General features: G+C 39.1%; 1 protein-coding gene across 2 annotated transcripts in view; it reads right to left on the reverse strand.

Moving 5' to 3' along the window:
- The window catches only part of LOC146517281 (noelin-2-like), a 38,802-nt gene that overhangs the window by 17,207 nt on the left and 6,413 nt on the right, over window positions 1-15,182 (reverse strand). For both annotated transcript variants that reach the window (XM_085163104.1, XM_085163103.1), the window contains exons 2-3: window positions 8,112-8,261; window positions 4,011-4,166 (exon numbers count right to left, since the gene is read on the reverse strand). In XM_085163104.1, the coding sequence (XP_085019230.1) occupies window positions 4,011-4,166; window positions 8,112-8,261 (306 nt within the window). The remainder of the gene's footprint in view (window positions 1-4,010; window positions 4,167-8,111; window positions 8,262-15,182) is intronic.

Consider the following 15,182-nt stretch of genomic DNA (forward strand, 5'->3'; position numbering starts at 1 on the left):
GCATCTTTTGTCCTATTTCCTCCAATCACCCCCAACCAGTCACGACAGACGGATCCCAAAGCCTATTAAAAGAGTGTTTTTCCTTCCCCCTGTCGCCAAGCACTTGTTCATTGAGGGTCGCCTTAATGTTGAGGTTTGTCTTTACTTTACAATATTAAATGCTTTGAGGCAACTGTTGTTGTGATTTGGCGTTATAAAAATAAAATAGAACTGAATTTATTGAAATGATTCACCTGTAAATTTGGAATTACTGACATTGACGAGATGAGCAAGCAAATATTTCACAAATATAACCCGAGTATCAATCAGTTCTGAATGAACTGGGATGGCAGTCTTTCGATCAGCTATCACCTACTGAATTTAGGTTATACTCCCTGAGGCTACACATACACACATATGTGTGTGAATATTTGTCTAAGTTCACCTCTCAGTTGGAGAGCACGGTGGAAAAGCAATTACCTTTCCAATAGTAGATTATCAGTTTTAATCCGAATTAGCACAGGCCTTACCTCATTAGCCATTCGAACAGGACAATAGAAGTGTTTTCAGTTGAAATAGTCACTGAACACACAATTAGATCAAGTTGATACAACAGTTCACCGCTTAGTTGAGTCAAAAAGGCTTCCTTCAAATTTACACAACTTTTCTTTCCTTTTCCAAAGGATACAGCATATACTTTTTTAATATGCTGTATTAAAAAAGGTTTCTTTAAATAAACACGAATAGAAATGGATAATAACCTTAAATTCTGCAAACTTAAGCTGAGTGCACATAAATGCCCTTGCAGCTGCTTGCCTCATTGTTCATTGTTCTTTATTTACATTTTGATATAAAATCTAAATGTAATAAAATCCAAACGGTCTCCAAGATTAGAATGTAGGTTAATGCCGTTCCCCATGTTTATTCTGCATTTATTCATCTATTAAGTATACCTTTAAGGTACTATGACTGTGAAAGGCTGTATTTTTGTGTAAATCACACTCTAAGTAGAGGGTCTAAAGATGACAACAACTGAGGCCACTAGGTGTGCTCAGTTTTCTGGAACTCCGTCCATAACAAAACAAAATAACCTGATTTATATTTGGCTGCTATCCTCCATCAGGTTGTCTTTTTTTTGTCAACAGCTGTGAGCCTCAGAGCGCTCCCGGGAAGTCCTGCTCTGACTATTTGCGATGCATGCTTTGTCTCCCCCACTGTGTCGAAAAGGTGACATTTTGTTTCATTTTCAGGAAGAGGATGCAGAAGCAAGGAGCCAAATTTGTGCTGCGTGCCAAAGTCAAGGTGTTTGCACGAATGTTGTTTTGCAGAGCTTGACAGTTTGGCCCCGTGATCTAATTTACTGTGCATAATGTGTGCTGTGTGTGACCCCTCAAAATGACTGTCGAATTACAATGTTTACTTTGGATCTGTGTCGTTTTTAACTGAGGTTTAAACATTTTCTGTTTGACATTTATGTCACCTTTCTTTTAAGCATTTTTCCCTCCCATGTTACCTTTTCAAAGCTGGAAGTGAGGTAATTGGATAGAAAGAGCAAATAATTCAAATGTTTGGCTGTGAAAATACTCATTATTTTTAAGTAGAAATCTAATGAATAGTAGCACTGACCAACTATTTTTAAGATTGATTGCTATTATATCAATTTATTACATTTATATACATGGTCCAATTAACTGAAATAGTAATAACTTCCTGGTGAACTTGTTCTCATTGTGTTTTAAGATATAAACCTTTAATGTTATTAACTATGTACATTAGTTTGTTATTGTTGTTTTCATGCTCGTTGTATTAGTTTATCTCTGTTCACTGTAATATAGGGCTGTTATTTGTGTGTGTGAATATGGGATTGTGCAGTTTTATGACAGCGTTTTCATTATTTTACAGTGCATTTGAGAACTGTGTGAACTGAAATTAGCACTGGATCATGTCAGAGCATGGCCGTGTTTGCAAAGCTGCATCTAGACAAGACCACAGTGTGGTATATGAAGAAAACCACAAAAAGAGAGCTGTGCATAAAAACAAATACCTGCAAATCTAAATCTAAATAAATGAAAACAACAGTGTAAAGAACACCGGTGACATGCTGATAAATGACACTTGAGGCATCGAGGTGAAAGTTATCTTCAGTTGCAAGTATCTTGGTGTGACGAATAATAAGCTGGACTGGAAGAACAATATGGAGGCGGGGTACAGTAAGAGACAAAGGCTGAGGCCTTTCCACTCCTGCTGTGCAGTGTGGACAATATGATGGTGGCCAGTGTTTTGTTTATGCTGTGGCCTGCTGGGATGAAGGAGACCGCACAGCAGACAGGAACGGAGAAGACAAACTTATTAAGAAGGCTCCGTGGTCAGGTCTGAATTTGAAACAGTCCAGCACTGTTGTGGCAGAGAGAAGAATGCTCTTAAAGCTAACATGACCACGCCACGCCCAGGAGGTTATCACCAGTAGCACCTTCAGTCAGAGCGCTCCAGGAGGTCCTTTAAACCAACCACTTTACAGCAGCTGTTTAATGCACAATAATATGATTTTTAACCACATTTCCATATTTCAAATGTGTTGGCTGTTTTATTTATTACTTTTATCTGTCTATCTAAAGTCCATCCATCCATTCGCTTCCGCTTATCCTTTTCAGGGTCGTGGGGGGCGCTGGAGCCTATCCCAGCTGTCATAGGGCGAGAGGCGGGGTACACCCTGGACAGGTCGCCAGTTTGTCGTAGGGCCAACACACAGGGACAGACAACCATTCGCGCTCACATTCACTCGCACTTTCACACCTAGTGACAATTTGGATTATCCAATTAACCTATCCCCACAAGCTGCATGTCTTTGGATGGTGGGAGGAAGCCGGAGTACCCGGAGGGAACCCACGCAAACACGGGGAGAACATGCAAACTCCACACAGAAAGACCCCGGCCTGATGGTGGAATTGAACTCAGGACCTTCTTGCTGTGCGGCAACAGTGCTAACCACCGTGCCACCGTGCTGCCTTCTATCTATCTAAAGTCACACAAGAAAATAATTACTTTTTCACATGACTTTCCATTCATAAAATCCATTTACATCCGTTTCTGATCAACTTAATATAGATTAAAAAACCTGTTAAAGCAGCAGATTAACAAACCTTAAATGTGGAAAAATGTCAACCATACTTTCCCATATAGTTTTTGCCTATCTTTCCCGTGAGATGAAAGTCCCTAAATCACTGCTTAAAGTTACATCCATGTGTAAACAGTGTGCAGGGTTATGCTAGGCTTCCACTTCAGTGTCATTAAGCTGCCAAATGAAGCCGTTTCACAGCTGATTTAACTGTTTAGATCATTCAACTCTCCCTCCTGAGATCCACGGCCTGTCATTCTCTGCAGCTCTTGAAATAATCTTTCACTACCCCTCCCCATGTTTTGTTGTTGGCACAGACGCCTGCCAGTGGCATCATGGCAGAAAGCACCAAGCCTAATGAGATTAGTGCTCCTAATTTAGGAAGTGAAATACATTCAGATTTCCCTCAGTAAAACACAATACTTATCCAGGAAGGCAATCTTATCTTCTCTCTCTACTGCAAATTTAAAGTACCAAGGAACAAACTATAAAAGACAAATGCAGAAAAAAATGTTCTGTGCTTTTGTGTGTCAATATTATTCTAATCTGGTCATTAATATTAAAATTCAGACTCTCTCCAGACAGATTTTTTTTTTTTTTTATGACAGCTTGAAGCCTTAATGTGTGCAGTGATGCTGCAGTTTTACTGGCACCTTCAGAAAAAAGGCTGTGCGACACTTTAACACAGCAGACATGAAGCCAGCAAATTGACAGCTTCAAGACAAGTTTTGTCCTCTTGATGAAAGATGCTCGCGTGTCTGAGAGCAGGCAAGAAACTTCAGCTTGGCATGCGTGAAATCAATGTTTTCACACCAAAGGTTATATGTTCCCTGCAGCGACTGTCTGCATTGTATGCGACTTGATGTGTATGTGTGTGTGTGTCTGTTTGTGTGTGTGTTTCTGTGTGTGTGTTTACCTGCAGGCTCCTAGCTGTCAGACTGCGGGGACTGGCCACATAAGTGTGTAACCGTCCATCCACTCCTCTCAGCAGTGGCTCAGAGTCTCGAACATATTGCAGGTCTCTGGATGTCCGCAGGTCAACCACCTCCATGGACTGACTCACGTTCTGGACCTGATGTACACACACACACACACACACACACACACACACACACACACTGCTGATACCATCAGTGATTACTGTTTGTCCCTTCCATTAATATTTATGATTGGCTTTGGCTGCTGTCTGATTACTGGCACCTGTTATTTGTTTCCAAACACCTGTTGTTTGATATGATGACAAACAAAGGGATAGTTTTTAATTTTTAACCCCCCATGGTAACTAGCATAGCAAAGACCAAAAAAAGTTGTTGCACGCTGGTTTGAATGTTAATGTTAAACCAACAAAACAAATGCTATATTTCAATAGTCATTTACTTATTATTTTATGTTATTTTTTATATTTTATAATGTATATGTATATAAGGACTTTTATTGTGAAATGAAAGAGCAGGAAGAACCACGTAGTTGCTGTCTGTAGCACAGACAGCAGAAAAGAGGGGACACAAAGTCCTATGGAAGTCTATGGAAAACATAATGTATAAAAAAATTAGATCAATTTTATAAATGTTGGTAATTCTATGTTTCAGAAAGAAGTATTATCTGGAGTATGCTCATTAGCTAATGACTTGTAAATGACAATCAATGAGCGTTTGACCCTTCTACCACACAAAATGATCCCTATGAGCAGCTATCAGATGATGATGATAAATTGGTCTCTTTAGAGACCCTAAAAACTCAGCAGCAAATAGAATAACAGATCTTTTCTATAGAAGATCATTAACTTGGTTATTTATGTATTTAGCTAATCATTTAAAATAAACATTTTAATGTGCGTTCATAATTTTACAGCTGAGTGGGCTCTCAGTGCTGCTAGTTATCTCTAAAGTGGTTGCTGCATATTAGAGTTCTGAGACTTTAAAACTGATACATTTAAACATTATAGCTTACTGTCCCACAGCCTAATACACTGAGTGGAAAGATGTGATAAAAATGTGGAAATTGCTTCAGTTTACTGGCTGATCAAAGTAAAATTAATTTTATTGATTGAATAGATATACTTAAAGTATGCGCTGTGTTCTCATTGCTGCAATTCTACCCGTGTAAAACTAAGTGAATTTAAATCGAGTATAAAACCATTTATACACTTTTTGCATCACAAAATCAATACATGCACATTTTAATGACAATGCAGCACACAGTCTGAGCTGCTTTAACCTACACCTTGGCCTCTTTCCTGACATTAGTAAGGTTTACAACTACTTACACAAATACTCCATTTTCTAAGCAGATACTATATATTGCTCTGAAAACACGCTGTAAATGAAAGAACCTGCTCCTGACCAGGTTATGTGTTCAATGTAAGTTACCATGGTGAATTAGCTCGGTAAAAAGTGAGCCACTTTCTTGACAGAGTACACTCTGATGTTAAGCCTGCTAGCCCAGTAATCTTACTTTGTAGTACCCACCCCTGGTGATGCAATGCCTCGTGTGATGTCATGTGCATATTCCTCAAGAGACATCCACCATGCTGGACATGATACAACCGCCTGTTGTGAAGTGAAAAAATGTGCATTCACCACCTGGTTGCCAAGTGGTTTCTGGACGTTGCTGACAATCTCTAAGAGAAATCAGTTATAAATAGAGGGTTGCAACACAAACCTCTTTCCGATTGCTCTGGTCGTTAGCAGGCTGCCACAGTCACGTGTTGTTTGCATGGAAGATTGAAATTACTTTCAAGCAGTAGCGAAACTGTGAAAAGTGCAACACAAACTGTAAACGGTCGCTTTAATCTAAAAGTTGTGCCACAGTGCTGTTTCCAACACATTTGAAGGGCAGACTTTTTACTCTGAAGACAACTAGTCTCCATTTACAGTTTGTGTCGCACTTTTCACAGTTTTACTACCTTTCAGAAAGTAGCTAGCAAGTGTTTGCTAACATGCCAGCAAGGTCCATACAAACTATTGGTGACCACAGCAATCTGCTGGTGACAAAGGCAATCATAAGAAGGTTTTCACCAACAGGCCAGAGTATAAACATTTTGCTAGCAACCGGTGGTTCAAAAAGGGTCACTAACCAGTCTCTGGCACTGTGTGAATGGGGCTTTAGTCACCTGACCCTACCTTTGATATATAAGTGGTTAATGGTGATGAGACTCCAAAACCCCAGTATACATAATATACTACATAATGTTTATATGCAACAAAGGGGCAGAGTTACAATCAAGCTAGCAACTCTGGATGTAAACTTTGCAGCACTGTACAGTGACACAGTGATCCTTGGAGTTAAATTCTACCAACAAAACCAACAGGCTGTTTTTTTTTGGCAGATTTAACAGATCTTGAATGTTAAAAGACAAAAACAAAAGGATCACCAAAGTCATCTGAGATAACCTCTGGGGTCCGTGAATATCTGCAGCAAGGGTTACAGCAATTCTTCCGAACTGGTCGAGATATTTGAGTCTAAAGCAGTGTACCAACAGACTGACAGTGCTAAATACAGTCATTCTGTTCATGTGGTTAAAAATGTAAACTGCAAACAGTATGGTGGGCAGTTTTATTGTTCTGTGGTTTTATGTTTATTTTATTTTATTGTTTATTTAAATAATTGATTAATTTTATTTACTAATTTAATTATGTGTATGTGTTTTTAATTTTCTGTATTAAAGGAAGGTGGTGAGAAGTTGCGTAGAAATAGAATATATCATTATTATCATCATCATCATCATTATTATTATTATTATTATTATTTCATTAAAGTTGTAGGCACCACATTAGCTCCTGGCTGAAAATAGAAATAGACAGGTAAATAAATAAAAATGGATAAATAAAAGAGTGTGAAGAAAATATGCTTTTTAAATTAAAAGCAGTTCATGCTTAGGGTTTAACATCCCCCATTCACTGCTCAACAATATGATACAAAGACACACAGTTTGCAGACCCCCTGTTCCCCTCTCTTAGATCTCATTAGGTCCATTTGAACAGAAGTTCCTCTCCTTTCGTGTCCTGCTCTAAAAAATGTGTACCACACACTTGAAATCTCTTTTAATGTTGAATGAAAAACAAGTGTTTAAAAAAAAATCTATTATAAAAATGACCCAGATATTTCCAGATATTCAGGAGTGATATGCAAACAAACAAACAAACAAACCCGCCCACACATCTCCTGTACAACACGTTCTGTGGAGGCCAGACAAGCAAAAAAATAGAAAAAAAAAAAAAAAGCGCTCACACCACCGCACACACACTCACAGCGGGATCTAGGTGTCACTTCCACAGACATGCTGAGCTGATTAAGATTCATAAATACAAAAGACTCTCAACAAGAGCAGAGCGAGGAGAGAAGAGGGAGTTATTTCTGATAGTGTTCATCTACCTTTTTCCTCATTTCTCTCTCGTTTTGTGTGAAGCGAGAACAATATGTAGCAGCACCAGTGTAGGACAAAAAGAGTAGTAATCTTTGTGATATTGCCATTGGTGTGCTCCGGTTTACTACAGCGCTGGTGAGAAAATGTGCCGTCGTGTGCGAGGCTGAGAATAGCGAATGCATTCAGAAATGTTTGCTTACTTGATGCCGTTCAATAATTCATCAATTTCTGTCACAAATCACTTTTATTACCCTCTCTTAGGACACAGACATAAACTGAATAGCCCCGTACACATGTACACACACACAAGCAGTTACACGCAAATGGTCGTACGCTGAGCTGCACCCACGACACAGAACAAAGTGTTTCTTTCCCACCCATCTGCCAGCGTTTCTTTCTTTGATTTTAAACTCTTTTGGCATGCTGAATGACTGGCAGTCTACAGAGGATTTGGCTACTGATGTATCAGGAATACATCTGTCAGCGAAGCCCGTGTGTGTCTGTTCATGTGTGTTTCTGCAAGTGTCAAAACAAAGAGACAGTCCAGTGAATATTTTCATTCCAGTACACCGCCTCTGCCCCGTGCCGCATGTCAATGCTGACCACTGAAACGTCAAGGCGCGAGGCGAACACTCACAAATGCACACGCACCTGCTCGGTCAGCGAGCGTAGCTGTCGACTCCGAGGGTCTCGTTTACAGAGGTTCCGTGCCGGGGCGACCACCGTGCACATGCACCTGCCGTCGGGATCCGAGGCCGTGCTGTACACCTGCCAGCCTTCCTCTGAGCCCGGGTACAGCCCCTGCACACAAACACGCCCGGTGTTAATGAAGTCACTGCGGGATAACACATTACCAGACGAGAGGGTGAGCAGAGGAAAGCACAGAAAGCAAAACAAAACAACATACAAATTCATCACCTATTAGCAGAGCAAATTATGTACACAACAAGCTGGAGTACAACTATTTCCATTACCAAATAAACACCTCACCATTGCTCCTTGGCTTAACTACTTTATGCTTCTGTGACACGCAGGCCGTGGGTCTGTTTTTGTCAGTAAAAAGACGATAAAACGTCTGGCTCAGATTAGATTAACCACAATGGAAACCAAGTTAAAATGTGTAAAACTGACATTTAACAATGCACAAGTTTGACATTTGAAACCATCAAATCAAACTGGGAGGGATTAAATGATTTATGGTGAAAATGCCTTTTTGTTCTGCATGCTGCAGCCAGGTAGCAGGAAACAAATGTGTAAATGCACTAATGCAGGAAATTTATTGGTAAAACAATGAACACCCAGAGATGGATGGAGCAACATTTACATTCATTTGAAGTTGTTGATGAATGTAGGGTGATGACGTTCAACATTCACGGTCTTGTGAATGTTGAATATCTTTGAGAGACACATTTTGTTGTGAAAACAGCAAGAAACGAAGAAGAAAAAGAGAAAAAAAAACAGAGGTTCAGGTATTGGAGGTTATTTATTTCTGCTTTGTCAGTTTGATTTAAATTTAGCTTAAAAGGGTTTTCAGAGGAATCTGAAAACCGGATGCTACATTTAAGGATTAAAGCGAAGAGCTTCAGTGCTATGAACTCACTCGTATGCTTTGACGTTGCATAATAATAATACAACAAAACAGAAAGCAAATATCAGTGATTAAAATTTAAGTTGATGATTGAAGTTTTAAGAGATTAAGTGGTTGCTCGTAGATGTTTGGTTGTGCACTGGTGTGGACTGTTTGCAGGGTAGAAATCATCTTTTGTGCAGATTTGTGGGAGCTCTGGGGAGTCGTGACTTTTTGCCAGAGAGAACAGCAGTTCCGTTCGTGGAGGCAGAGAGTGGAAACGCTCCAGTAATGCTGCTAGCTTTCCTGGACACAGACATGTGGGAGACGTCACAGCTGATTTTAGCAACAAATGAGAAATTCAGATTTGGACATGGATGTCTCTGGTGAAGTCGAGCCCAATGAAAACACAGAAAGCGCGCAATCGCCGTCTGACAAATATAAAAAGACGCTTATATCACGAGACGCATCCTGGTGAGATCACGCAGAGATTTACGTGCCGGCTACGACAATAACGACATAAAAGGAAAATATCTGTTCAGCCCTGATGACTGCAGTCTGACCTGAATAAGACTGAGACGCTGAAAAGAAGTGTGTTGGCTGAAAATAAAAAATACATGCAAACACTTCAAAGGCTACGAAACTGAGATTTAACAGCGACTACATTCTCCTAAAAAATAGAAAAAGAAAAAAGCACAGAGCGGTAACTCCTCTTATCTTTATTTCTACCTTCACACCAAAATAGCTTCTTTTTTTTTTCAAATGATGACTGCACATTTCCCATGATCTGTTTATATGTATGCCTACTTTTATCTCTCAGCACCTACTGTAAATGGGAGGTAGGAAATGTATTCATTCTTAAGCGAAGCCGTTATTGAATCATGTGATTCAACGTAAAATCATTCATAACACCCTCAACAGTGATCACAGCGACTGAGGGAAAATGTTTTTGATAGATTTGATAAATCCAATTAAGCCTGACTTTCTTTTAGATAATATTCTGGACACCTTGGAAACAGTAGCTAGTACAAATGATTTTGATAACACAAATCAGAGCCTGATCAATATATTGGTTGGGACTGATAATGAAAATTTAAAAGGTAAGAAAATGAGGTGGAAAAAATATTTTAACCATGTTACGAGTGTTGAGGCTGCATAGTTTGTCCACCAGAGGGCACTCTGCAACTTCCTTGTTGGCAACACGTAATTGGAAGGTAACAAACACAAGGAGCTGATCATGTAACAGTGAAATAAGATTATTTTTAATTTGCATTGTCTTATTATCTCAGTGAGGACTCATAAATATTCTGCCTTCAGCTGAACACGTCTCAGATTACTGATTTTAGGAAAAGCCCTCCTAAACACAAAGCTACTTTTATTAAAGGTCAGATTGTGGAGTGTGTTTAATGTTAATACCTTTGAATAGTTGTTGATCCAAAGCTTGATTTTAAAGCAAACTGTGAAGCTGTGTGCAAGAAGGGGCACCAGCGACTCCCATGTTTGAGAAGGCTTCCTTGTTTCCGCACTGATAAAACCATGATGATTTTATTTTATCCTGCTTTTATTGAATCTGTTTTATCCTTTTCTTTGTTGTCGTGGTTTGGATTCTTATCTGTAAATAACACAAACTCACTCAATCAAACTGTTAAGTGGTCTAACAGGCTGACTGGTTAACCACAGCATCCCTGCACACCAGACAGTTCCAGTTTCTTCCTTCTGGTCGAACGCTTCTGTTCCCAAAATGTAAAACAACAAAAGTTAAAAATAGCTTTGCTGTAGCAGCCATTACTCAAATGAACAAATGAGAGTTTTTACAGTTTTTTCCCTTAGCGGGGGCGACATGAAGCCCAAGGTATTTTTAGTCATTGTTTTATAGTAGTATGTACAATTGTTGTCTGTTTTGCCTGTATTGAAAGCGTGAATATGACGATGGATGACCCACTGCTGCAGAACAAATTTACCTAAAGTTACAAATGAATTATCATGAACATGAATGTTAGGGAAAATGGTTTATCTTTCCTGTGTCTGAAAGGCAGTAATATACAGTTCTATTTAAAATATTTCTATATTTATATTCAATCTGAATCTGATGACTATTCTTAAGTTAATAATCTCTATTTTTTCCACTTAAAGAGTTCTGTACTTGCCAGAAGAGGGGTCTACACCAGCCCACTGGATTGCCATGTAAAATGTGAAAACTGCAGATAAAGTGCATAAAAGAGTGTTCTTCCCCCCACAGTATTACGCAGCAGGAAACACGGTGTTCCAAGTTATTAGGAATGAATCTCATCATAAAAATGGCTGAACTGCTAAATGACATTAGCTCATCCAAGTATAAGCACCTGTGTGTTCATTCACATGGACAACAAAATGCTAATTTTTTCATCTAAAGTGGTTTCATTATGTTCACAATTCTTATAAAACTATCAGCTGCAAAAATACGTCTACTCCAGTACTGTCCTTAAGTGCCTATTTGAGGTCCTCCTGCTGCAATGGAGTGGGGGTTTTTCATTGAACTTTCAATTTCTACGTAACAGTCAAACAAAAATATTGCTTTTATAGTGCTTTTTTTTTTTTTACCCCACTACATTTATCTTACTATAGTTACAAGTTATTTCTCCTGTTACAATTTTTCATAACCGTCCTGGTAAAAACAATGTCAGGTTTGTGATAAACTGCAGGATTGAACTTTCTTTTATGTATGAGGAAAATTCTCTTTTTTACATTAAGAAAACATAAAAGTTGAATTAGCTAAACAACATTGTCACAAAGCTAACAGCAGGGAAACAGGAAACACTGTAATAATCTGGTTTTGAGTGTGGTTTGGCTGTTGTAGAGGTGGAGGAGAGATCAATGCCATTTTGTTGATTCAGTAGTTTCAGGTAAGCTGATAAAAAAGGAGTAAAGCTGTGTTAGCAGATTTTCTTCCCTATGGATATGAACAAGTACTTTTATCTGCTCTGTGGATCACTTAATAAAGCAAATCTGACTGAAATCAAGACTGGCTTCAACAACAGTTAGTAGTACGAGTTGGCTATTAATAGATAGCACCTCAGCGAGCTAATGTGTGAAACAAGCCTGGTACAAACACACACACAGATATAAGCTCGTGTTCAGCTCTTGTTTAGCCAGTAAGTATAAACGTATTATTTAACCGTACCACGAGATTTCAGCAAGAAATTTTACTATGACAGGATTTGTCCTGTTCTTTAATGTTATTAGGACAGGTGTGTCAAACATGAGGCCTGAGGCCTGAATCAGCCTGCTGAAGACTCCAGTCTCGCCCATGGGACAGCACTGTAAAGTGTAAAGGAAAGCATACATTTGGGGATTTTAACAATATTTTTGTAGATTTTAGAGCTTTTCTTACTAATAAAAATGCCCCCCGTGGCCTCTGATACCAAAGTAAATAAATGACAGAAAGTTATTGTTTTTTCTAAATCTGTCATTTAACAAAAAATGTTCAGTTTTATAATTACAGGAGCAAACAGGACTTTTTCTTTAATTTTACACATTTATGTCTTAAAATTTAAGGCCAACGATTGGTGACGACAGACTTCAGCATCATTTCTTCATCACGAAGAAAAACGGAGACGCATTGTTTTAACTGCACTTCATTTCCTTATATTAAAGTGTTTCAGGGACTAAATGTGTAATAAAATGTCTTTCCACTGAGAGAGGAGAGCTTCATGAGTTCGGTCCACTTAAGATCAAAGTGGGCTGCATGTGGTCCACAGTGTAAAATGAGTTTGACATCTCAGCTTTTAGGATTTGATTTTCATTGATTCCTGAGCTTTCTGAGCATTAAGTACTTGTCATGTTTTACTTCTGGTTAATGTTTTATATTTCCTGCTTTACTTTGGTAATCCTTTGCCTCTTGTGTTTTACAGTTGCTTTTACTTCCCATCTGTCCTCATCTAGCTGATTGTATAGCGGATATTTCTCCCTCCCTTGATTAGCCTTCTGTGTTTAACTTGTCCCGCATCTCCTTAGTCTTTTGTTGAGCTGCCTGTAGTCGTACCTTCTCTCTGTGTTCCCATGTTGTTGCCTTGTTTTTGGAAATCTGCTATTTAGTTTATTGGCTCTCGCTACAGCCTAAATGAACAGCTCGCCTTTTGTTATTGGAACTCTGCCTCCCTGCATCTTGCATTTGTGTCCTCTCACTACACACCTCACAGTTCTAAACAGTCCATGTTTAACCAGGCTCACCAAGTTCAATAACTAATCAAATCACTGTGGGTCAGTCTGCATGTTCAACATGAAAGGATTCTGGGGCCTGCATTTATGACATCCTTTAAAAAATCACTTTAAAATCAATATTTATTTTAACATGCACCACTTGAATTTACCCATGAGGATCTAAAATCCAGTTATTAATTGAATATTTGATTAAAGTAAAAAGAAAAAAAGCACTGGGTCAGAAGATTAGTGTTGATAATCCACAATCAGGTGCTCTTCAGAGACGAGGCCAGCGGTCGAATAGAGATTTTAATGTTCAAAAAGAAAAACAACGTTTGTGCTTATTATTAATGGAAGTCCTTGGTATTGATTTGGGGAGGGGGAGGGGGGGGGACGAAATCAGAGGGGCTTTGGTTTAAGACAAAAAAGGATTAATACATGAATCAAACAATGGGTTTCAGATCAGAGAGTCTCCATTGTGATACGAAGAACAAACAAAACAGAGATTTCATTGAAAGGGCTTAAGAGGCACACCGTGTGTGAATTCTAGCATTTAAGAGGCATTTCAAGTGGCTCCTTTACAACTCTGTTTGAACGCTGTACATTTGCAGCTATTTAGATGTCAGCACTCCTGCTTGTGTAATAGTATGTACGTTTTGCTTTTTGTTATTCAGACAGTGGGAAAATAAAATAAAAAGTTATTATTGGCCTCACCATAGGGGAATCTTATTTTTAATCTTTTGTAGCCTAAAGAATGGCACAAATGCAACCTGCTGAGGTGATTTTAAAAACTGCAGCACAGAGGAGTGGACAGGCAATTATTAGCACTTGAAAAATACAGTCTAAGCTGTTATATAATCAGGCCCTTTTTATGTTTTGGGTTATTTGGGACTCATTAGGTTGAGGCGACACCGATTGTTCCCAGAGGGCTGACCATTTGGAAGCAAGTAACAGCAGAGGAAGTTAAAAACCATACAGAAAAAAAACACAGAAGATGCTAAATCACGAGCTCATTACTGTGAGGTTTATCCAGGTCTGCAGCTTGACCTACTTAGTGATAACACTTTAGAACAATGTAAAGGAACGGCTGAGTTTGATCTGACACTCACAGCCCGTCACACTGAGCTGCCCTAAAAACCCTGGAAAAGAATAATGGCAGAGGAGGAGGATGAGAGAAGGAGGCTGCCGAGAGGATGAAGGCACGAGAGGGAAATATGGAGGGGGGACCGTGGCGGCCTGGAGGGAAACATCTGATAAATCTATCAGCTGGGTTCAGAGGGGTAACCTTCACAATGTTCACAATGGAGCTGACGACGTGAGCGTTGAGGTTTAAAAAGAGGAAGATGTGAATGAGCTGAATGTATGAGCATCGGCTGTGCCTCCTGCTCGATGTAATTAAACAGAGGACATATGGCACCTCGGGGCTCATTTCACACGAGGGAAAAATGATAAAAATCTACACAGGCAGCTCGACTGATTGTGATCAGAGCAAATACAGAGAGCGCGGAGCAAACAGAGCCGCATTTCTGCAGTTGACAAATTGTTGATAAGAGGCTGAGGAGACAGGAGGATGTACGCAACTCAGAAAAATGTGTGTAACATCCTATATAAGAGAAAAATAGGAAAGTCTTACTGACACCATCTAGCTTAGAGTGTGTTTACCCAGACTAGCACTGCAATGAATAGACTGTATAGAAGCTTTCTTTTTTCATATGCTCTTATGACATAAGAAAAATATGCACATAGTGAGTCAGCGGTAACACATAAACACTGAATGCTCTGACTGAGCGTGGAAAAACAGGTTAGCAACAGAAACGCTGCAACATTAATCTCAATATAATAAAATTATGTAGCAAAATGTAAAAGGCCAACAACTGAAATGTGTTGTGGCAACAGGCTAAATAGATAAATAAATGAATAGAACAGTTTAAAAATGACCAATAAAAACTCAATTAAGCTTAAACTAAATGCTAAAG

Source organism: Neolamprologus multifasciatus, chromosome 6 (genome assembly GCF_963576455.1).
Source record: "Neolamprologus multifasciatus chromosome 6, fNeoMul1.2, whole genome shotgun sequence".
NCBI lineage: Eukaryota > Metazoa > Chordata > Actinopteri > Cichliformes > Cichlidae > Neolamprologus > Neolamprologus multifasciatus.